Source organism: Microtus pennsylvanicus, chromosome 5, assembly GCF_037038515.1.
Source record: "Microtus pennsylvanicus isolate mMicPen1 chromosome 5, mMicPen1.hap1, whole genome shotgun sequence".
In the NCBI taxonomy this organism is placed as follows: domain Eukaryota; kingdom Metazoa; phylum Chordata; class Mammalia; order Rodentia; family Cricetidae; genus Microtus; species Microtus pennsylvanicus.
Window position 1 is genome coordinate 102364261 of NC_134583.1, and position 24495 is coordinate 102388755.

The 24495-nt window shown below is 45.6% G+C and overlaps 1 protein-coding gene across 4 annotated transcripts in view; it reads left to right on the forward strand.

Moving 5' to 3' along the window:
• Positions 1-24495, forward strand: part of Cemip2 (cell migration inducing hyaluronidase 2) — a 92592-nt gene that overhangs the window by 30779 nt on the left and 37318 nt on the right. For all 4 annotated transcript variants that reach the window (XM_075973676.1, XM_075973674.1, XM_075973678.1 and 1 more), the window contains exons 5-12: positions 5401-5570; positions 8800-8988; positions 10736-10905; positions 13269-13478; positions 13737-13942; positions 14076-14145; positions 17088-17216; positions 19940-20028. In XM_075973676.1, coding sequence (XP_075829791.1) covers positions 5401-5570; positions 8800-8988; positions 10736-10905; positions 13269-13478; positions 13737-13942; positions 14076-14145; positions 17088-17216; positions 19940-20028 — 1233 coding nt within the window. The remainder of the gene's footprint in view (positions 1-5400; positions 5571-8799; positions 8989-10735; positions 10906-13268; positions 13479-13736; positions 13943-14075; positions 14146-17087; positions 17217-19939; positions 20029-24495) is intronic.

Below are 24495 nucleotides of genomic sequence, written 5' to 3' on the forward strand. Positions count from 1 at the left end.
CCCGGCTAGCTTATGCCCCGAAATAATTACACAGACACTGTATTCATTTAAACACTGCTCTGGCCCATTTCTAATCATCTGTGTAGCGCCCCTAGGTGCGCTTACCGGGAAGATTCTAAGCCTAAGTCCATCCTGGGTTGGAGCTTCATAGCGTGCGTCTTCCCTGGAGCAGGTAGCATGGCGTCTCTCTGAAGGCGTCTGCTCTGGAGAGGAGAGCTGTGGAGTCTGACCTCACTTCCTCTTCCTCCCGGCATTCTGTTCTGTTTACTCCACCCACCTAAGGGTGGGCCTATCCAATGGGCCTAGCAGTTTCTTTATTGCTTAACCAAGGAAATCAACAGATTGATATATGACACTCCCACATCAGAGGCTGAGGGAAGTAACCGGGTCACCATTTAATGGAAGGAAGGAAGGAAGGAAGGAAGGAAGGAAGGAAGGAAGGAAGGAAGGAAGGAAGGAAGGAAGGAAGGAAGGAAAGAAAGAAGAAAGGAAGGGAGATAACAAAAAAACAACCCATAGGTAATTCTACTGAATGTTCTTAGGCACTCTGGGAAATGTCAGAAGTGAGAGGGCCTCAAAACTGCACGCGGAAATTTCCTTTGGGCACAGTGTTATCTACAGAAAGCCTCGGAGATAATGTTAGTGAAGGGAAGAGGTCTTTTACCATCTTGAATTGCTTCTTTTTCACTTGTTCTTATGTGATGTCAAAACACAAGACAGAAAACCAACAGCCGAAAGCTAGCATGGGCCATAGGCATGCTCCAGAGGCAGGGGCAGGAATTTGAGCAGTGTGCTGCATAGGCAGCCAAGAACGGAGGTCTAGACACAGGAGAGCGTGAGCAAAGCCTCCGAGGGTTTCCTCCGAGAACACGAATGGAGAAATGCTGTAATAGGGATGGGAGGCCTAGTGGTGGATCACAAGGCGGTCCTTATGTAGTCGCCATCCAGGCCAAGAAACACAACATCAGCAGCAGCTCACAGTCCTCCTGCCCCCTCTGCTGTGCACCCATCATTCCTTCCTCTCCGAAGACGGTGTTCTCCTGAACTAGGGAGCACGCCAGGGTTTAGGTTAGTCCTCTTTCGAGCTTCATAGAAATGGTAGCAGACTAAATAGTTTGTGTCTTGGCTATTTTTGCTCACCTCATGAGCGCTGTTCAGATTTCAACACATAGGGCGAGCTTTTTTTCACCATTGTTTGTTTATTTTCTTGAGACAGGGTCTCATTGTGTAGCTCTGGCTGTCCTGGAACTCACTATGTAGACCAGGCTGGTCTCTAACTCACAGCAATTCACCTGCCTCTGCCTCCCAAGTGCTGGGGTTAAAGGCATGTGCCACTATGCCCAGCTTCCACCATTGTTTATTTTCTATTGAATGAATATATTGCAGTTTATTGTGGATATCAGAATGCCTTTCCAGCTCGGACCTCTTATAAGATGTGTTTCTGTAACGTTTCCTTTACCCATCTACTGATGTGCGCATGCGCCCATTCCTATAATGTTAGACCAGGAGGAGAAACAGACTCTTGATAAAGGTACATACATTTAGTAACCATGACAAAATAAATATTCAAGACCATTAACTTAGGAGGAGAGATTACTCACAATTTGAGAGAGTTCAGTCCATGGTTACGTGGTGCTGTGGCTTTAGGTCTGTGGCAAAGCAGAGAACATCACAGTAAGGGTAAAACTGCTTACCCCATGGTGCCCAGGATAGAAAGTGAGAAGAGGGACCTGGGTTGCCGGAAACCCTGCTGGGCCATGCCCCAGTGATATGTTTGTGTGTGTAGTGTGTGTGGGTATGTGTGTATATATGTGTAGTGTCAGAAGCCCTGCTGGGGCATGCCCCCAGTAATCCATGTGTGAGTGTGTGTTGTGTGTGTTTGCAGTGTGTGTGAGTGTATGTGTTTGTAGTGTGTGTGTGTGTGTAGTGCCATAAGCCCTGCTGGGGCATGCCCCCAGTGATCCATGTGTAAATGTGTGTGTCCACACAGGCATGAAGAAGGTGTCAGATCCCATGGAGCTAGATTGTAAGCTGCTTCCTGTAGTGCAGGTCACTTAGGATTTGTCTTCCAGAAGAACAGCCAGTACTCTTAACTCCTCTACAGCCCTTAGCTGGCCACCCTAAGGCCTCTCTCCCTCTCCCCACCGCCTCCTAAAGGTCCAGCTACTCTAATAGCTCCACAGGCTGGAAAACAAGCCTTCAACACATGGGCCTTTTGGGGGACCTTGAAGGTCCAAATCAGAGTTGCAGTTGCTTTGTTTTTTATTCTCTTTTCTTTTGCTCTTTTGGGGGGGGGGCACTCAGCTCCCAAATAAGTCACAGACAGAGGCTTACTCTTACTTCTATTTATTTATTTATTTGGGTTTTTGAGACGGGTTTTCTAGCTTTGGAGCCTGTCCTGGAACTTGCTCTGCAGCTCAGGGTGGTTTCAAATTCACAGAGATCTGCCTGTCTCTGTCTCCCAAGTGCTGCAATTGAAGGCGTGTGCCACCACCGCCTGGCTTATTCTTACTTTTAAATGCCCAGCCTTAGCTTGGCTTTTCTCTTGCCTGCTTTTCTTAAATTATCCCATCTACCTTTTACCTCTGAGCTTTTAGGTTTATCCTATATACCTTTCTTTGTTGAGGGAGCTGCGGGTCTGCTTTTCGTCCCGCCTGGCTCCCGCATGGCTAGCTTTACACCAGAAATAACAACACACAAACTGTATTCTTTCAAACACTGCCTGGCCCATTAGTTTCAGCCTCTTAACCCATTTCTAATAATCTATGTAGCACCACGAGGTGCGCTTACCAGGAAAGATTCAGCATGTCTGACCTGGTGGCTGGCTGCATCGCCATCTGCCTCAGAGAGCAGAGCTATCACGTCTGCCAGGGAGAGGGGAGCGTGGTGTCTCTGAGCTCACGTCCTCTTCCTCCCAGCATTCTGTTCTGTTTACTCCACCCACCTATGTTCTAACCAATAAAACGGGCCAAGGCAGTTCCTTTATTTTTTAACCAATGACTTTCCTCCATCATTTCTTTTCTTCTTGCTCCGTGGCTTGCTGTGTAGCCCCTGATGTCCTCCTCCTTTTCTTTCCCCTTGATCTCTTCTTCCCAGGATTTCCCCTTCTATTTATTCTCTCTGCCTGTCAGCCCCGCATAGTCTCTCTCCAGCCTCGCTATTGGCCGGTTACCTCTTTATTAGACCAGTCAGGTGTTTTAGACAGGCAAAGAAACACAGCTTCACAAAATTAAACAAATGTAACATAAAAGAATGCAACGCATCTTTGCATCATTAAACAAATGTTCCACAGCATTTAGAGGTCACTAATATTACACAGCACAGAGTACCTGCTATACTTCCTGGTGTAGCTGTGACAGCAGTGGCAGCTTCTGTTCTCCCAGGTCCTCAGTGCTTCTGATCTTGTGTCACCCATGGTAACTGTCTTGACTTTGCTTTTTCTGCTACTGAACTGCCTTATAAATGCCCTTTAACACATCACCACTCAACTAATGGAGAAGTTAGAACGGTGTTGTACACCAGCTTCCCTTGTATTGACATTACCTCCAGTGTACAGAAGCAGGCACCTCTCGAAGACTGGGTGCTACCGCATTGAAATTTCCCACAAATGGAGGAGGAAGTGGGAGTGCTCTTGAGATAATGTTAGTAGAACAGAACATTGTTTGGTAGTTGCTGAGGCCATTCTGGGCAGGAAAGGGAGCCTCTGACATTTTTCCTCTCCTCTCTACTGGGAGATAATAGTTGAGACACTCTTTGTTTGATCCTTTCTGCTGTATCAAGGGATAGAAACAGCTCTGACTGGTTCTCAGCCCCTAATCCTTAGGGGCAGCTGTGGGACGTGGAAGGCTGGAGGCTTGCTTTAGTGAACTTTTTCTCTGAGCGTCTAGCCATCTGTCTGGCATAGATTACATTTAGTATTTTTCTTCTCAAAGTATGAAGTTCACATTTTTCTTTGTTTTGAAACAAGAGGCTTAAAAAGAGTTTCCTGGCTTTTGTTGCTATATTTTTTTTTCTTTGACAAACTTTGGACACAAGCTGGGGCGAGTCCATTTTGACATTTTAAAAACACTTTGTTTTCTACAGGTAATTTTTTTTTTAATTGAAATTTGTTGGCTAGCAATTCTGTGGCTTTAAGGATGTTTGGAAACTTTGTACTTAGTGATTCTCAACTGTGTAAATGCACAGACATTAAAAAACTGGTAATGCCTGGGTTGTCTTAGAGCATGTTTTCAAAGAGTAGTACCCAAGACAAAAGAGTGATAATTACTGCTGTAAACTGTGACCTCTAAATTAGGGCTGGGTGTGGGTGTGTGATTAGGCCCTTGGACAACCTTTAGTGTCTCCCTCAATTGCTTTCCATTTCATATTTTAAGATAAGACCTTCCTTCCACTGAACCTGAAGTCCATAGATTTGTCTAGGGTAACTAGTCAGGAAGCTATAGTGATCTGCCTGTGTCTGCCTTTGTAAGAGTAGGCTCACCCATGTGTGCCACTGGACCCTGCCTTTTAGAAGGTGCTGGGAATCTGAACTTAGGTTTTTCTGCTTTTCCAGCAGCTTCTCTGCTGACTGAGCCTACTCCCTAGATCCTAAGGGTTCTCAGACTACGGTTAGGAGCATCATTTGGCATCACTAGGATATTTGCTAGACGTGCAGATTCTCTGACCCTCTGACTGTCAGGCTGTGGTGGCTGCAGAGTGGGGGCAGCTATCTGATTCAGCGATTCCTTCCTCAGGTTGTTCTACTGCTAAGGCTCGAGAGCCACGGTTCACCTCAGTGTTGAGTTAGTCTGCCTGAACATTCAGGTACCCAGACCGCCAGCATTAACTTTTAAAGCTTTTAGGTCATGAGCTCTATCTCTAGTGATACCATGAAATCAACCAAAGAAAAACAAAACAAATTGAGAAGGCGGGTGTGATGGCAGCCCCAGCACTTTGGTCATGGAGGCAAGAGGGGACTGGGATTCATGATCATTCTCTCAGTGACATAATTCAGTGCGAGCCTGGGTTACCCAAGACCCTGTCCCCAAAACAAAAACAAGCACCCAACACTACAGGAGAGCAGGTGGCAGTCTTTTTTAGGAGACAGCAAGAGATCATGTCTAGAATGACACATGCTCGCTTGTGGGTGTCCAGGAAGGAAGTCCGTGATTAACCGATGCCATAGTCATCACTGCTTCACCTGTGACAAAGCTGGAAAAACAAGTTTGTGAAAATCAGGTGAATTTGCCTCTGTGACGTTGGCGGCTTCAGCCAAAGCCTGGAAGAACTGCAGCCTCCTGGGAAGAGTGGGAGATGAAGTGCAGATGTTGAAAAGCAATCTCCCGCACTATCCATGTCTGCTCCGGGGCTCGGGGTGTTTCTCTAACAGATAACCGGATGTGCTTGCTGTCTTCCTTCTAGGCAAGCTTGGGCTTTAGTTGGCGTCATCGATGGTGGAAGCTCTTCCTGCAACGAATCTGTGAGGAACTATGAAAACCACAGCACTGGCGGGAAGGCTCTGGCTCAAGGAGAATTTTACACCTTGGAGGGCCAGAAGTTCTCCGTGACAGCCTATAGTGAATGGATTGAAGGTAGGCAGAGGGGGTTTGAACCCTGGGAGACAGATAGCGGTGGGGCATTACTGTGTTCAGACATCTGTCTGTCTTGGCAGATTTTCCTACTAAACTTAGATCTTGTAGGCTCAGGAAGTCTGGACTAGCTACTGATCTATTTTAGGTTAGGCAGCCCTCCTTGGACTGTGTTCTGGATCTTGAGTCATACTGTCTAATTAAGTCCTGTGGTGGTTGATCTTGGTTATCAGCTTGATGAGTTCTACAGACCCCTGTCCTCTGGGCATGCAGGTGGTTGAGGAAGTATCTTGCAAGGTTTATGGAAACAGGAAGACTGACCCACCGGGGGTGGCACTATTCCCTGCCCAGGGTTCGTCCCTCTCTTCTCTCTGTGGGCGGACACAGTGTGATCCGCTGCTTCAAGCTCCTGCTACCTTGAGTTCCCCACCGTGATGGAGTATCCCCTCCGACTGTGAGGGAAAAACCATCCTTCTTTACATTGCTGTTGTCAGGGTCTTTTATTACAGCCACACAAGTAATAGAAGTAGCTTCGTTTCTTGGCTTTGACCAACGGAGCCAATCTGGTTGGTGTACACCGTGATTGGACGTGATGATATGCTTAGACTCTTTATGTAGAAGAGCTGGTAAATGCTACCTTTGGCCACCTGCAGAGGGAAGTCCCCGCCCTGTTACTTAGTGCCCCACCTCTTGATAATCTTATCTAAATATTTATCTTATGGGCAAATGGAAAATAAAGGAGCAATGCAGTATCAAAATTATTTTAACCATATTGTTTAGAATGTTTTTTTCCAGCTCACAATATTCTAGGATTTTCAATTTTATTTTTATTTATTTTTTAACAGACTTAATTCACTTAACTTTTCTTGTATAAAAACCTTTATGTGGTAGCCACAGCTGGAACCTGGGTCCTCTGAACAGAGACCCTGGTGTGGGTTTTCATAAGATGCTCCTGATAAGGAGACCTGGTGAACACAGTCTCTTTCCAGAGGTCAGGGGTCAGGTAGCTGTAGGTTTTAGAGATTGCATCAAAGGTGGCCTTGGCAAAGTTGCCCAGGTAAAGTGCAGCCCTTGGCTGATGTGTAGCAGTCATCAATACTGGCCATCATCAGTAGCTTCTTGGGCACTGGAGCAGAGACAATGCTGGTGCCTCTGGGGGGCAGGCATGAGTTGTACCAACACAGAGCCACAGCGGCCTGCCACTTGGCATGAAAGTGTGGGACTTGCCAGTCTTGTTGCCCAGTAGCCTCTCTGCACAGGGACCATAGAAAGCTTGGTCAATATGATGGCTCCTCGGATGGCAGTGGCTACCACCTTGGAGTACTAAATAATACTAAGACCAACATGATGGCCATTGTAGCCCCCAATAGTGACAAAAGCCTTGAACCTGATCCTCTGGCCAGCCTGAGTCTGCTTCTGCACTGCCATGGTCTTTAGAACCTCATGCTTTAGGAATGCACCAGGAAAAAGTCAGTAATCTCAGATAAACGTTTTATTGTAATCCTGAAAACTTGGTTTTTCTTTAAACAGACTCTCCCTCCATGGCCCATTGTTTGCCACTCATTGTGTGGCCCAGGCTGCTGTGATTTGTTCAACTAAAGCTTAGTTAGCACTGGGGATTTAGGGGCTGTCTGATTTTTGAGATTTCTTTAATTTACCCATTTGCTTCAGGTTTTTTTTTCTTCCACATTAGTTGTGGATTGGCTCCTGCCTGTCTTTCTTTTTTAATAATCCCTGCCTTTTCCAAGCAAGTGTGATATGAAATGAATGTGAGCTGAGCAAAATTAAGAGATGCTTATTGTATCTGCAGTTACCCAGGTTTGCTCATCAGTGAACCAAACCAATCTTTCATTAATTTGGACAGTTGTTGATAGAATGTCCGGGATCCCATCCGGGTTCTCTTGCTTCCTTTTGATCATTGACATGGGATTCATTTCCTAAAGCCCAGTCTTCTCATTTGAAGAATGAGGATGAGAAGACAAACACAGGATAAGGATGCCGTATGTATCACACATGAAGTTTTAACATAGTACATGTCGGCACTGAATACATGCTGATGCTGCCACAGATATGACTTGGGTCATAATAAAATCCTTTGTATGATTGTCATTAAACACACTGCTTTGCTTTAAAGCAAATAAATCGGGGGAGGAGGGGGGGTAGAGAGATGGCTCAGTGGTTAAAAGAACCGTGCTCTTCCAGAAGACCCGTGCTCAGTTCCTGGCTCCCGAAGATGGCAATTTACAACTGTCTGTAAAGCCAGTTCCAGAGAATCTGACATGCTCTCTTCTGGCGCGTGTAGACATGACATGCATGTGGTACACAGCCATACATGCGGTCAAAATATCCATACACATAAAATAAAAATACATATAAATAAAATGTTTAAAAAAATTAAATAAATGGAATCTCTGACGTATGACAAGAACTCTTCACATACTGCTTCTGAGCCACGTAGGTTTAAGAGCAGAAGTGATACCTACGCTGGGTGGAGAAGCTGGACCCAGCCCTGTCCCAGCCTCCAGAGTGCCTAGCTGGAGTTTGGTCCTGTGTGTGTGCAATAGCCCAGTCTACAGGAAAGTTCCAGGCTGGAGATGACTACAGCAGGGGTTGAGTCAGCTCTTCCTGTGTAGGGACCTTAATTTCCACGTCACGTTGGTTGCTCATTTCTAGAAGTGGGAACTTCTGCCATCTGCCATGGGCTGACTTCCTCAGTGACTCCTGCTTTCTGGAAGGGGTGGAAATTCTCCATAGGAAGCAGGAGACTAAACTCTCTTCCTTTTAGACGTCAATGAGGAGTGCCAGGTGGAGATTGTTGTGGGCAGGGCTTTTTCCTCAGCCTGGAAAAAGTGAGAAATTATCAAACACTGAAGTGTTCCCAAGTCCTTTCTGACTTTTATTTTTTTTAAAAGAGAAATAAATTCTAATGACTTTTCAAATCAAAAGTTATTTATTTAGTATAGTATCTTGGACAAAAGATGGAATTATTTTTCTCTGCTGTGTAGTACTCCATTGTGTAAATGTACCACATTTTCCTTATCTATTTTTCAGTCGAGGGGCATTTAGGTTGTTTCCAGGTTCTGGCTGGGACAAACAATGCTGCTATGATCATAGTTGAGCACATGTCCTTGTGGTTCGATTGAGAATCCTTTGGGTATATACCCAAAAGTAGTACTGCTGGGCCTTAGGTACGTTGGAAAACACTTCTCCTGATGCCTGTTTGTTTGTGTAGGAATCTCTCTCTCGGGTTTCCGGGTGGAGATTGCAGATGGAGTGAAGCTTCACCTGCTGGACGATGTCAGCAGCTGGGAAGCCGGAGACCGAATCATGGTTGCCAGCACCGACTATTCCATGTACCAAGCAGAGGAGTTCACTCTTCTCCCGTGTTCCGAGTGCAGCCGTTTTCAGGTCAAAGTTAAAGGTACCAGATTCCTCACTTGACTTTGGAAACACACTCTTTCCTTGGTCTTTGGTTCCTGCTCAAGGGCTTAGTGGTAAGCGTACCCAACGCGAGATTCCAGAGGGTGGCACACAGAAAGCTGCCCTTGCAGGCAGTGTTCCCACCACGGGTGTGACGGAGCAGGTGATTGGTGCTCCTCTGTCTCCCTTTCCTTATTAAAGGCAAGGATGAGCACTGGGCAGACTGGTGTTCTGAAGTCCATCCTGGTTTCTTACTATTTATTTTACTGTCAGATATTAGTAAACCTGACTAACAAGGAATTGATTTTTAGTTTCTTTCTTTCTTTCTTTCTTTTTCCCTCCCTCCCTCCCTCCCTCCCTCCCTCCCTCCCTCCCTCCCTCCCTCCCTCCCTCTCTCCCTCCCTCCCTTCCTTTCTTTCTTGACAGGGTTTCTCTGTGTACACCTGCCTGCCAAAAAGACTAGGACTGTTGCTTTGTAGACCAAACTGGCCTCTAACTCACAGAGAATCTCCTGCCTCTGACTCTCGAGCACCAGGATTAAAGGTGTGTACCACCACTACCTGGTGTTAATATCAGCTTGTCTTAAGTAAAGAAAGTATTCTTTGAATTCCTACTTGCTTGACTAAAAAAGAAAAGAGATTGTTAGTCATGTTTAAAATAGAACCGGATAAGATAATTTGATGAGACTTTCCTCTCCTGCTGTGATTGTGAATAGTGCATCTTTTGGAAGAGAGCAGATTACGAGGTGCACTGTGAGCTGTGAGCACCATGAACGGCTGCCGTGTGCCAGGCCCTCATCCCCACTCCTGCCTCTGCTCGCTGGGCCTGCCCAAAGGCCTTGGTCCTCGTTTCCCTTTTGGGTTTGAGCACGCTGTTTCCTTTCATTGCTTTCTTATCTCTGCACTCACGACTTTACCATGATGCCACAGAGCAAAAGCTACAGACACCCTTCAAGAAGTACATGCTTGTTTTTGAGTAAAGCACGTTGAAGTATGAAACTTTGTGCTTTAGAAAAAAGAGTAAGTAGAATGTTAAGTAGAATTCTTAGTTTAGAGTTGGCATTTTTTCCCCTTTATGTTTTATTCAGCTTTTCCCTTTTTTGATAACATCAGGCACACAGAAATAAAAAGGAAACTCCCGTGTTACAGTGATATTATCCATCATTACTATCTGGGGAAAGTCCCATACTCCTTCCTGAGTTTAATAGAAAAACATCAGAGAGAGAAACTAAACTTCTTTGAAATTGCTTATCAACTTCTGGGAAAGGTAGCTATTTCAAAGACAGTAAGCAGGAGGAAAAAAAGGGGGGGGGGCGCTGGCTAGTGTGCAGATGCTGGCTCACAGTGTGAGATGGGAGCACAGTGTGACATCCCGTAATAGGAGCTGCAAATGCCTTCATTCCTCAGATTCCCTGGCATTTGGTTCTTCCTATAGTCATCAGGTGGCTAGACCTAGGGAGAAGGTGTTAGGCCAGTCCCATGCCTTTAGTGCTAACCACGGCAGGACTGAGCTAGAGATGGTGAAGCAAGCTCTCTGGCCATGCCTGGGGCTGAGGGCAGCAGCAGGAGTTCCGGCTTTGGGCGGGCAGTGGATTGACAGTCTGTAAGATCCCTGCCTCTGGGAGTCTGTCATCTTGAGGTGTTGGATAATGTGTTGAGATTGTCAGATGAGGGAGCATGCTTTTCTGGATGGCTTCTCATCTTCTTTTCTTTGTTCTGACATTATCCTTCCTTCCTCTGTATCACCAGAGACCCCGCAGTTCCTGCATGTCGGTGAGATCATAGACGGGATAGACATGAGAGCTGAGGTTGGAATTCTCACCCGGAACGTTGTGATCCAAGGAGAAATGGAGGCCTCCTGCTATGCCGAGAATCAGTGCCAGTTCTTCGATTTTGACACCTTTGGAGGACATGTGATGGTGGGCCAAAGGATTTGATGCCTTCTGTGATGCCTAGTAGCTAAGTACTGAGACATGTTTAAATTGCTAAGGAACTTTTGAGTGGTGGAATTAGGTAGGGTATGTATATATGTGTTATGTGGTGTTATTCACATATATGGATATTGAAAAGACATTGTAGGGGGCTGGAGAGATGGCTCAGCAGTTAAGAGCATTGCCTGCTCTTCCAAAGGTCCTGAGTTCAATTCCCAGCAACCACATGGTGGCTCACAGCCATCTGTAATGAGGTCTGGTGCCTTCTTCTGGCCTTCAGGCATACACGCCAACAGAATATTGTATACATAATAAATAAATATTAAAAAAAAGAAAAGACATTGTAATTCTTTTTTTAAATACTAGAAAATGTTTAAAAACAAAACCAAACAAACCTAAAAGAGGGCAAGGTGTGGTTGTATCCACCTGTAATCCCAGAACTTGAGAAGCTGAATCAAGAACATCAAGATGTTCAAGGCTAGTTTTGGCTAATGTAGTGGGCTGTGTAAGACCCTGTCTTAAACACACACACATGCACACACACATGAAGAACATTGTGCCTTTAGGTAGCCTGGGCTGTAGCTTATCCATTAAGAATTATTCTATGAAGAATTGTTAACTTTAGACATCATGAATAACACAGTCTCACAGAGAACACCATGATGACCTTGGTATCCATGTCTGCAATTTCTCAGAATCTCCTGGCTTCTGAAAAAGCTGATATTACCAAGGGGTCGACAGTACTAATATGCACAATCAAACTCTGGTTCCATAAAAATTACTGTGTGCAGATTTTTATTCTGGAGAAAAACAAGCCGTTACCTTATGGCAGACGGTATTCTGTGTGGCCAGTTTTGGGGTCTGATCCACATCTGGCTACGAGTGTCTGAGCTCTCTTTCTGGGTCGGGTGGCCTTTGATTATTGGCTCTGCTTCTGAATCTCTGGCTTCAGAAATGCCGATGCAGCGTTACTGCTTTATTTTCAATGATGTGTTTGAGAAACCCAGGACTTGAAGATATTGAGAGTATTCCAGCTCTGCATCACAGGGGAGATTTCCCCATAGGGGAAAGAGAGCTTTTCCAACTAAACACTGGTAAGGAGTTAGAAATAAGTAGCTATGCAGTAGATAAGAAGCTGTGGTGGAGGACAGAGAGATGAAAGGGAGTAAGACTCTGAATGACCCACATAGACAGCCTCTGATCTGATTTAATAATTACCTTGGCATCAAGATGAAAAGCAGTGTCCACTTAGTGGCCGCCGTATAGCACAGTTAGAATTTTGATCTTTTTCTCGTCTGTGGTTATGGGAGCAAAGTGAGTGCATCTTCAGGTTCTGACCTCTTTAGTTCAGCTGTGGCTTCATCATGTGTAGCCTTGCTGACACTGTTGAGTCTTACGTGCATTTGAACAAAATACGCAGGTAGGTACAGTGGTGTGCACCTATCATCCCAGGGCTTGCTAGGCTGAGGTAGGAGGATTCCTCTAAAGGTGATGATGAGGCCAGCCTGAGCTACATACTGAGTACCAACCAGGCCAGCCAGGGCTACATAGCAATGCCTGAGGAATAAAACAAACCCAGCCCCACCCTACAGCTCCCTGTCCTACCCTGTCCCGCCCCCATCCCCAGAGAGCAGTGCGTGATTTTCCTTGTTTCATTTTTCCTTATTTCTGATTAGAAGTCAGTCCCATGGCTCTTTGAAACATGAGTCTGCACAAAGAAGCATTGACTATTGCTTTCCCGTTTCACAGTACTGGGAATCCGACTGGGGGCCTCCCACAATGCAATTGAACACTACGACTGAGCTACATCGCTAGCCCCTAAGGTGCTCAGTTATTAAGTGAGGCTCTGGTAAAACACAAAAGGAAAACGAAAGTGCTCATTTTATTTTATTGGTGTGTGTATGCTTGTGTGGGGGTGTGGGTATGTGTGTGTATGTGTTTGCGCACGCGCATGCTGCCTGTATGTGGAAGCCAGAAGTCATTCTTGAGGGTTGTTCCTCAGGAGTTATCCACTTTGATTTTGAGACAGAGTCTAACTGGGACCTAGGACTCACCAATTAGACTGGCAGTCAACAAGCCCCCTGAAACTGCCTTCATCTGCCTCCCCCGTACTGGAATCACAGACATTTACCTCCCTTCCTTGTCTCTTTACCTGGGGCTGGAGACTGGACTCAAGCCCTTACGGTTGCATAGCAGACATTCTACCAACTGATCCATCTCCCCAACCCCCCAAAATGTTGTAAGATATTTCCTCCGTAGACATCTTCTGTTTACATACTATATACGCATGCTTGTTCCTTCTTTCCTGTCCTGAAAGGATTCCACTTGATTCGGAATGTTTTGCCTTGTAGATAGAGAAGAATTTTACTTCAGTCCATCTTTCTTATGTGGAGATGAAACACATGGGCCAGCAGCACCTGGGGCGCTATCCTGTCCATTTTCACCTGTGCGGAGACGTAGACTCTAAAGGAGGGTACAGACATCCAGCGTCTGTGGATGGCCTGTCTATTCACCACAGCTTTTCAAGGTGCATCACTGTGCATGGGACCAATGGCTTGCTAGTAAGTAGCCTCGCATTGTGCTGACGTGGACCAGTTATTGAAATGTTAGCTCTCCTTACTCTCACGACGCCTCCATTTTATACAAGTAAGCTTTTGACCACAGGCTGTGCTTCCACCTGTTCCTACTGAAGAATCTGTCTTTCCATCTGTAGAAGCCTAGTCTTTCCTGACATGACCTCAATTGTCTTATATGATCACTTTCTACGGAAGCCCCAAGCAGTCTGTGTCCAGTGACATTATGCACCTATATTTCTGCAGATCAAAGACACCATTGGATTCGACACACTAGGTCATTGCTTCTTTTTGGAAGATGGTGTGGAACAGAGAAACATTTTGTTCCATAACCTGGGGCTTCTTACCAAGCCAGGAACTCTCCTCCCCACGGACAGGAACAGTTCCATGTGCACCATCATGCGTGACGGGGTGTTTGGAAACTATGTGCCTGTGCCTACCACGGACTGTATGTGAGTAATTACTGGACAGGGAGTTGGGTGGTGGTCAAGCCCTTTGACTTTTGGGGGAACTCTTGCTGGGGAGATTTTAAGGGGTAGGGTTTTGGTGAAGAATGTTTCCGTCACCTTGCACAATGCCTCGCAGGGCCGTTTCAACTTTCTGGATTGCCCACCCCAACAACCATCTGATCAGTAACGCAGCTGCAGGCTCACAGGTAAATGACACCGTTTTGGCTGTCTTCATGCTTTGACTGCGCTGGCTTCCGTGAGAGTGATGTTTGTGGTGAAAGCGTCATACGGTCTTCTGGTGCTTCTTGTCTAATTGAGAGTGAGCTGACCGAGGTGATTCTCGTTTCTCTAAATCCTTGCCAGTTAGGAGCTTCTGTCTAGACAGAAGACCAATGAAAGAACACAGGCGAGCTGGTTTAGGAGTGCGCCATCTCCAGGAGGGATTCACAGTGTGCTCTATGTGGTCTTTCTGGTTTCTCGTGTTTTTGTCTCTGGTGGACAAGCAACACATCACTTCCAGCTCTGGTGCTCATGACAAAGGGAGGCCTTCCATTGTTCTTATTGGAATGAGACAGTGTGTAGACTACTCTGTCATTCTGGTCAAGGAATGCATCTTTTTGGTAAGTGCAAGGGCTAGTTTTTTTTAGGGACATTGTGATAAAGCAGCTAAAACCTCAGCTACTATTGTTTAAGACAAACAGATAGGTTTATATACACACAGGAAAACAATTTCTATGAGAAAAAAAACATTATTTTTAAAGATAGAGATTGTCCCATTGGTAAACACAGGCTAATTTATCCTTACAGTTGAGTGTAATTCAAAATTACTGATTTATACAAATGAATTTTTAACGAAACTATCAAGATTGTAACTGGCTGAAAGTTAGGATGTAGGTCTGTGAACATTTGGCAACATGTAAATATCCGTATGTATGCATCATAGTTGTTCAACATGTTAAAAGGGCTGGGAATGTGTAAAATAATTTCTGAGGCGTCTGTAAAGAGGGGAGCTAACGGGAGTGTTTCCTTGAGCAAACAGAATACAGGCATCACTGTGGAACCACTGAACCTGCATCTGTGATGTTTTGAAAACACGAAATGTAACCTGAAGGACTCTGACATTTGAAGACTGTCTTTTGACAGTCGATGATTTCTTATTTCCATTCCTTCGTTCTCTGTCCAGTACCTGAGGAGCTCGTGTGGGTTTGTGCCCAGCGTTTCTTACTGGAAAGTTAGGACCGAGAGGCAAGCCTGCAGCCTTGCCTGCTTTAAGTCAGCAGCCAGAACGCTGCTTCCTTTTAGCTTTGCCAGAAGCTGGGACCTCAGAGGAGAGCGGTTGAAAATAGCCCACAAAAGCCTGGGGCAAGTCTGTGAGACACCCTCCTGATCTTGAGTGAGAATAACGAATGTGTCTCACGCATGTTCTTCTGGTCATTCTGGAATTTTCTGTCTTCTCTTTAGGAAAACTGCTTCAGTAAAGACAACATTTGTCAGGGCCTTCTTCTCGCAGAGTAGGAGAAGCCATTTATTTCATTGTACTTTACCATTGCCTTTTACAAAGCTGTCATCACCTCTTTAGACATGACAGTGCCTAACAGCAAATCGCTGCTGTGTGCCTCTCCATCCCCTACCCCAAACCCATGGCATCTTGGGAGGGCTGCCTTTGCCCTCTGCTTGCAGGGGTATGGTCTCAAGCCTTTTCTCCAGCCCCCTTAAGTTTTCTTCTGCTGTCTGAATTGCATCCAAAATGTTGAGGTGGCCAACGGTTCTTTCAGGATAGTTTGTTTTATTAAGACCCATTTGTAAACTTTGATCATGGAAAAATGTTGACATTGCAGTCAGTTGGGTGTGTAGGTGTGTATACTTTCCACACTCTGTGTTTCCTCTGTGTCCCTGAAGGACTTAGTACACCTATCAGGATACTGCATGTGCCATATCTTAGTTACCTTTTCTTCCCCGTTAGATTCTGAATTACTCGACAATAGTCTTATTACACGTAACCACGTAGTGAGTACTAAATAAACACATGCTGAGTTTGAACCAATATCTTTTTATACTGTATAAGTTTTAAAACGCTGCTTTATCAACATTCCATAGTGTGAATTTATCCTTCACTTTGGGCTAATTATTAATTCAGTTATAAAATGTAAAAAATGGGAATGAAGTTAATAAGAACTTCTATTTCTGTTTTCATGTCTCACTTTTAAACTGATCTGCTGTTAGGGCCAGTAGTCCTTCAGTAAAACAGACAGGGTCCACACTGAGAGACAGCACCCTGATTCATACATGTGGCGTTTTCTCCCCCACGTTGGCACAAACTTGCCCGAGAACAGGAAGGGCATTGGAGTTGTTTGAAAGAAGCCAGTGAGCTGTGCCTGCCAGCAGACAGTTGTTTAATAGGCATGACTCATCTATTGATCAGGTTTGGAGGTAAACATGGAAAACCACATTGCTTAAAGGCTGTGCTGTCCCGGTCATACAGAAGGCAAGCAGGGCTCTGCGTCTGCATAACATTTTAGACTTATAACGATGGGAAAGCTGGATTTGAGTATTTGCCAGCTACGTCTTTTGTCCAATCGTGTAAGCAAAATTGTATTTGCTTGGGGATGCTATATAATGCGGGCAACCTTTCTGCACTCAATTCTGAATTTAAACAGTGGGAAACATTTGTTACAGAGGGTTTATGAGGGTGTTTCACATGGTGGCTTCATAAAAACCGAGGCTTTATAGTCATGAAAGGACGGTGTTGTATATTTTCTCTCATTCAGAATCTAAATATAATACAAGTATGTGTATATGCGACACGAAAGGAGGGAACGGCAGGGGGTCAGGAAGAAGGTGTCTGTTGGGGGACGAAGAGAGAGGGCACAAGGAAGGGAGCAAGGAAAAAAGATAAATACCACACATTTTCTTCCTAGAAAGAACCTGGATTGTGTGTGTCTGTCTGTCTGTCATCTGTCTGTCTGTCTGTGTATATAATATCCAAGCAGAGGGAACTGTTTGTGGGGAAAAACAGAGAAGCTTGGAGGAGGGCCAGAAGTGGATGGGATGAATATGAGCGAGGCATAGTAATCCATGCATGTGAAAATATCACATTTTACAAAATTTAAAAACAGTGTTTTTAATGACCTTGCCCTTTCATTTGTAGGATGCTGGAATATGGTATTTATTCCACAAAGAACCCACTGGGGAATCCACTGGACTGCAGCTCCTGGAGAAACCGGAACTCACTCCACTGGGAATATTTTATAACAACAGGGTGCACTCAAATTTTAAGGTAGGCTCTGGCTTTTGACGTGTGTCTGACAGGGCAGATCCACCGCTGCCGTCGGGCCCTCCTCTTGCTGCCGTGACAGAGTGGCACAGACAGAGTCATTTCTGACGAGCAGATGTTCACTTGGCTCAGGGTTCTGCTGCCTGGGACTCCTAATGTAGGGCCAGCATCTGGTAAGGACTAGTCTAGTCGCATCATTCCAGGACACTGCATACACTTGCACATATGATCTGTATAAATCTGTCATAGAGTCGCTGATCAGTTCTCTTGTCTCTTGTCCCTTGCTGTCTGTCTGCCTGTCCGCCCATCTGCCCGCCCACCCGTCTGCCTGCCCGCCTTCCTTCTCCCTCACCTTCTTATCCTCATTGTGAAGTTTCTGGGATCGTATATGTTAGAGGATACATGTCTGGGGCTTAGGACTCCTGCTTCTCTTCCCTGCTTCTCTCCACAGTGTTCGTTGAATATCTTTTAGCCAGTACTTCTACCAAGTATGTGGATGGTGAGATACTGTTTCAGAACATGCACTTAATTTAAATCACCTACAGGTGATTTCATTCAGAAACCCCAGTTTCTGTGTTTGCCACTCATTCCTCCCTTCCATCCTGATGAACATCCTTGAATTTTTTCTTGCTCACAGGTCACTTTTTACTGCACGTGCAATCATTAGATCTTCTGCTGTGATATGACTCGCTTCAAAACACAGTTAACATTTCCGTGTGGGAGCCTCAGAGGATCCTTTAAAACCTATCTGAGTGTTGGGGTTGGAGAGACGGTTTAGCAGATAAGATGCTTGCTGTGCAGCATGCGGGCCCGAGTTAGGACCCGAGCACCTGCACAAAGACCTGGGTGTGGCTGTGCGCTTGTAAGCCCTGAGCTGCTGCGACCAGAGACAAGAAGAGTGGCTGGGGCTTGCTAGCTACCAGCCCTGTCCCAGGTTCAGCAAGAGACCCTGTCTCCAAAGAATCAAGTGAGGAGTGATAGACAGGACAGCTGATGCTCGTCTCTGACCTTCCTACTTGTGCACAGATTCACTTCCCCCACCACCCCACATACACGTGCACATACAATACTCAGACACCGCGTTAGGAGAGGCTTTAGATCACTTGAGAACTGAGAGAAGAAACAAGCTGCTGTGACTATCCTGAGATGGGTAACTGACAAAGGCTAATATTTGGAAAGTAGCATTTCAAAGGGGTGAATCTTTAATTTTTAAAAATGACATTTGTGATATGAAAATGATCTCTAATTCTTAGTGTCATATGACGTGACAGTATGCACTTAATTATGAGAGTATTAAATCTGAGCGTACAATTAGGTTTTAATTTGTTAAACTTGGGAATGATTATGCAGACGATTTCATAACTAAAGGAAACTGAATTGGAGTCCTAAGGAGAAAACCGCCGTGTGGGGATTGCTCGCCACGAGTGTGCACTCCGACCAGCCCCCGTGGCTCTGCTTGTTGAGGCTTCCTGAACCTTTTCCTGGGTCCGGGTCAGCCATGTCCATTTGCTGCTTCCTGGGTTCCACTGCAGTGTTTTATGGACATGTTAGAAACACAGTCAAAACGGAAATCCTTTCTTTTATGCTGCCCCTATTTCTTTGTGTCTATTTCAGTGAATTAAACAACTAGTTGATTCCATGTTTGACCTAATTTTTTAAAAAAGTAGCTAAACTTCCCTTCTTGGCCCCAGATTTTCATCAATTACCCTGTGCTGTCACTCTCCCCTTGCCACAAACCCGGGTCATTTCATTTTCCTCCTGGAGGACTGACAGTGTCTCTCGTTCATGTCTGGTCTCTTCCCTTCTGCCCCCTTTAACCATCTTTAGTTGCAGTGTTTTTTGTTTGTTTGTTTGTTTGTAGTGTTGGTTTTGGTGCTTTTTGTAAAGATCCCTGTTGTCTTACATATTCAGCATACCGTTTTTTAAAATTATATTTATGATACAAAAACTATCTCTAATTAATTCTTGGTGTCATATGCCATGACAACACATACTTATGTCATTAGCTGTAAGAGAATTAGATCTGCGGGTGTGAGTGTGTGTGTGCATGGCCTGACATGTGCCTATCTTTTCTCTCCCCTCCCATGGCTCTGTTTGTCTGTCTTGTCGTGTTTGTCTGTCCTATCGAGGACTTGGCCTCTAATACCCCATGCTACCTCTTCTCTCTAGACTTTCTTGGTACAGACTCTTCTGTGAGTATTTTTCTCTGGGACCTTAAGCTGCTTCATGCTTACCGCCTGCCCATTGTGCTGCTCAGTCAGTCCCTCCCCATCTTGAGGATTTCAGCATCATCTTGAGGAGACACATCTGGAGTTCTCTCCCTGCCCTGAGGAAGCTTCATCTTGGTGCCTTTTTGCCACCAATGCCTCCTGTTTCCCAGTTTTCGTGTTTATAGCCTTGGGCACAGCAGTTTCTTTAATTGCATGCCCCTGACTGTTTGTATATCAGTAACAGCAGGGAATACATTTTACTTGTTAATTAACATATATGCCATTAAATGTGCAATAAATAAGTATCTGTTGAATGAGCAAATGACTAAGCTAACAGTACCCAGGAAAACTGTTGCTTTTCACAGTACCTTTGCTTTGTGGGTCACCACTGCACCCCCCTCCCCCATTTCCAGTTTTAGGTGATAGCATAAGCTGAAAAATATTTTCACGCCTTGTCACGCGTGTGGATGTACCTTAGGCTCTATATTCATTTTAGCCCATCGTTGTGTATTTCAGGCTGGCTTATTTGTTGACAAAGGTGTCAAAACAACCAACTCCAGTGCCTCGGACCCAAGGGAATACCTCTGCTTGGATAACAGTGCAAGGTAGGGCTGCCTTTTCGGTTTACACCCAGACTTGTCTTCTCGGTCAGAACGTTCAGATTCAAGTACGTGGTGTTCTTTCTGATGCAGCCCACGTAGAGGAAGTTCTGAAAGCTCCTGTAAGAGTTTTGGGAAATCTCTCTGTTGTCTCAGTCCTGAGCGTGGGCTTTTATCTTAACAAAATACCAGGGAAATTGATTCCTTTCTCCTTTATCACAGTGGAAATTGATGTTAGAGGGAATTACAGGAGGAAATCCAAACAGAAGACAGGTTAACAAGGTTTCTCATTGGGAACAAGTCTGAGTCACTGAAAAACAAGTCGCCCCCCCCCAAACCTAAACATCTGGACTTCATGGATAGTGGTCAAATGGAACATTGCATTGGATTTATTTCAAGGGAATGGCCCCAGATGTGGTGATTGAGTTGGCTCTGGTTTTTGCTGGTAGACTCAGGTTCCCCTCCTGGCAGGCTGTGGTATTCTCCCGCGTAACCACATAATGTGTTTGGGATGTGGGTCGGTGTTGCAGCAGGCTCGCTCGTGTGCTGCATCCCAGCCAAAGTAAATAGAACATCTCGGGTGGAAGTAAAGTGTGCTGCATCACACTTTAGTCAGTGGAGACCCTGAGCATACTCTTTTTATACATAGGTTCCAGGTTTATTGACCAGATGATGAGGTGGAATGGGGGATAGATTGCAAAGATTGCTAGGCATGTGGAAGAATAGTGACTGGCTCGGGTGTTAAAGGAATAAAGCAGGAACACATGGGAGGTTGATGAGTCTGACTTAGTGTGCAAGGCAGGGTTCTTGCCATGTATTACTAAGATGTGAGTCAGGAGAAAACTGGGGGAAGTGCACTTGGTGACTTACCTATCAGGATTTCTCAAGGTCAAGTTAAAGCTGAAACCTTGGAGACCAGTGACCAGGGAACACCTAAGAAGGCCAAGGGGGAGCACCGTGTAATTACCATTTTGCAATCAGGAAAATGCCCCACAGACAGCCCAATAGGCCAGTCTGATGTAGGAAGTTCTTCAGTTGAGGTTACTTCTTCCCAGGTGACTACTTTATATCAGGTTAAACAGTAAAAGCTAATCAGTATATTGGCGATGCCAAAAGAATGATGAAGTTGCTATGGCAATATGAAAAGTTCCCCCTGCTTTTTTTTTTTTCCCTGTGTGTGCATGAGACAGTCTCATTATGGAATTCCTTCTGGTCTAGAACTTACAGGGTCCCAAGTGTCTGTATGTATAGGCAGGAGCCACCAAACCTGGCCACACCTGCTTTTTTAAAAGTCTTTTATAATTGATAGTTTTAGTGAGGTGTGCTTTGCCAAGTTGGTGCCACCAGAAACATTGTCAAACAATTGGCTCCTTTCCCCACCTTGAAAGAGTTTATACGGGGCTGCAGGGAGGAGGCTCAGCTGGCTCAGTGCTCACTTCACAAGTGTGAGATGTCAGTTCAATCTCCGGCACCCACGGAGAAGTCAGGCACTGTGGGAGGCAGAGATAAGAGGAGCCTGGGGAATTGGTGGACAGACAGACAGTCTAGCTGAATCATCAGGCACCAGGTCCTTTGAGAGACCCTGTCTCAAAAACTAATGCGAAGAGCGAGAGAGGAAACCAGCAGACAGGAACATCTGGCCTCCACATGTGTTTGTTCCTCACCCTTTCGCGCGTGTGTGCAGAGGCACATGGTATCCTGCGAACGTGTTTGATTATATGTCAGCACATGAATGGTGGAGCCAATGGACTTAAGACGCTGTTGGCATCGTAACTAGGTTACCCGGTATGGCTTCAGAAGGTGTTTCCTGTATGGCCAAGGGCATACTAGGAAGATGGCAGTCCTTCCTCTGCACTCCACGAGTTCTCAAACCTGCTTCAAATGTGTGCCCACTGGTGAGGATTAGACTCCATTGGGAGGTTGACCTGGAAAGAACTAATTACAGAAGAAGAAGGACAAAATGCTTGGCAGCCGTGTCTGTGTTGAGTATTATGTAAACTGCTGTGTAGACTGTGCCCACGTGTGTTCATGCAATTCAGACACGAGTAAAGATGACAAAGCACAAATGAGTAATAAGTCAGGCTGTGAATTCAATGCCATGATCCTAGGATCCAGCAGATACATTCAGTCTGTCCCTTAGGGGGAAGCTGACTCACTAATTACCAGATGAGTCTTTCTCCATGGCTGCAAGATGGGAAATAATGGGAATCCGAAGATGAGGACTTCCAAGAGAACTTCATTTGAAATTGGGGAATTTCATAAAGAACTTTTTAAAAGGGGCAGGGTGAGACATTTTAGCCAGTTACTGCATCATAACTAATTAGTACATTTAAATCAGGGGAAGTGATTTTTTTTTTTGAGAAAAGGAAAAAAAAAGTTTCCGCCTCCTCCAAGCCTCCCATTTCCCTCCCCCTCCTCCCCCCTTCTCCCCCTCCCCCCCCCACTCCTCTCCCCCTCCCTTTCCAGTCCAAAGAGCAGTCAGGGTTCCCTGCCCTGTGGAAAGTCCAAGGTCCTCCCCTCTCCGTCCATGTCTAGGAAGGTGAACATCCAAACCGGCTAGGCTCCCACAAAGCCAGAACATGAAGTAGGATCAAAACCCCATGCCATTGTCCTTGGCGTCTCATCAGCCCTCATTGTTCACCATGTTCAGAGAGTCCGGTTTTATCCCATGCTTTTTCAGACCCAGTCCAGCTGGCCTTGGTGAGCTCCCAATAGATCAGCCCCACTGTCTCAGTGGGTGGGTGCACCCCTCGTGGTCCTGACTTCCTTGCTCATCTTCTCCCTCCTTCCGCTCCTCATTGGAACCTTGGGAGCTCAGTCCAGTGCTCCAGTGTGGGTCTCTGTCTCTATCTCCATCCATCACCAGATAAAGGTTCTATAGTGATATGCAAGATATTCGTCAGTATTGCTATAGGATAGGGTCATTTCAGGTTCCCTATCCTCAGCTGCCCAAGAAACTAACTGGGGACCTCAGCTTGGGCACCTGGGAGCCCCTCTAGGGTCAAGTCTCCTGCCCACCCTAAAGTGGGTCCCTTAACTAAGAATTGTGGTTCCGTGCTCCCCTATCCAACCTTCCTTTATCCCGATCCTCCTGTTTCCCCAAGTTCCCCCCATCCTCCCCTTCTCACTTTTCTTTCCCCATCTCCCCTTACTCCCATCCCACCCCACCCCCAAGATCCCAATTTTCTCCCCGGCAATTTTGTCTACTAGGGGAAGTGATTATATTAGTTATTTTTGTCGTTGTTGTGACCAAATATTTTCCAGGAAGCAACTCAAGGGGGGAAGGGTCCATGCTTGCTCACAGTTTAAGGGACATGATGGCGGGGAAGGAAAGGCGTAGTGGCAGTAGTGTGAGGCAGCTGGTCAGCGACTTCAAGTCATTGAGCAGACAGAGACGGGGGGGGGGGGGGGACGCTGGTGGTCAACTTTCTGTTTCCGCTTTGTTCCATCCAGGACCCCAAACCATGAAACCGGCATTTAGAGTGGTTTGTCCTATTTCCGTTAACCCAGTCTAGAAAATTCATCGCAGTCATGGCTAGAGATGTGTTTCTATAATGACTGTAAATCCCATCAAGTTGTCATCAGGATTAACAGTCAGGGGATTGGAGAGATTGCTTAGCTGTTCGGCGTGCTTGCTGCTCTTGAGAGGACAGACAGGTGTTTCAGTCACAACACCTATGCTGGGCAGCTCACAACCACCTGTTACTCCAGCTCCAGGGGACCCAACTCTCTCTTCTGACTTCTGTGGGCACCTGCACTCTTGTGTTCGTACATACACAGAGACACAGAAATACACATACACATGCATAAAATTAAATCTTTAAAAAAAATTAACCATCATGATGATGAAAAAAGGGCTGATTAACTATTTTCTTTTTTTTAATTAAAATTTTATTAGTTTATATTCTCTGTACCACTTTTGTGCACCAAAGGAGGGTCTCGGATTCCCCGGGGCTGGAGTTACAGATGTTGTGAACTGCCATGTGGTGGCTGGGAATTGAACTCAGGTCCTCTGGGAAGAACATACAGTGCTCTTAACTGCTAAGCCATCACTCCAGCCCCTAACTGTTTTCTAAATACCAGATGAAAATGCTGAAATCAGGGGCATCACTTTGGTGCAAATGATCAGCCACTGGCCTGTATGGCGGAGTCAGGAAAGATGATGAGGCTGTTACAGGGGACCGCGTGCTGCGTTATGGTACCTGGATGTCTTCATTTAGGACACCGCATCCTTCTCTTCCTGCTCTTCTAGCTGCTGGACTTCCTTTAACAACTTTAGGCAAAGCTTTTCAGCAGATCGTCCAATGTCAGGAAAGTTTTATTGGCCCAGCGTGAGGCCCTTTACCTCGTCAGTCTGAGCTAGTTAGGGCACCAGCCGTGGATGTCATCTTCATCATCCCTGATGCTCCTGTTCCATTCTTCACCACCGGTGTCTCTCAGAAGTACATAAGGGACCTCTGTGTGGTCTTACAA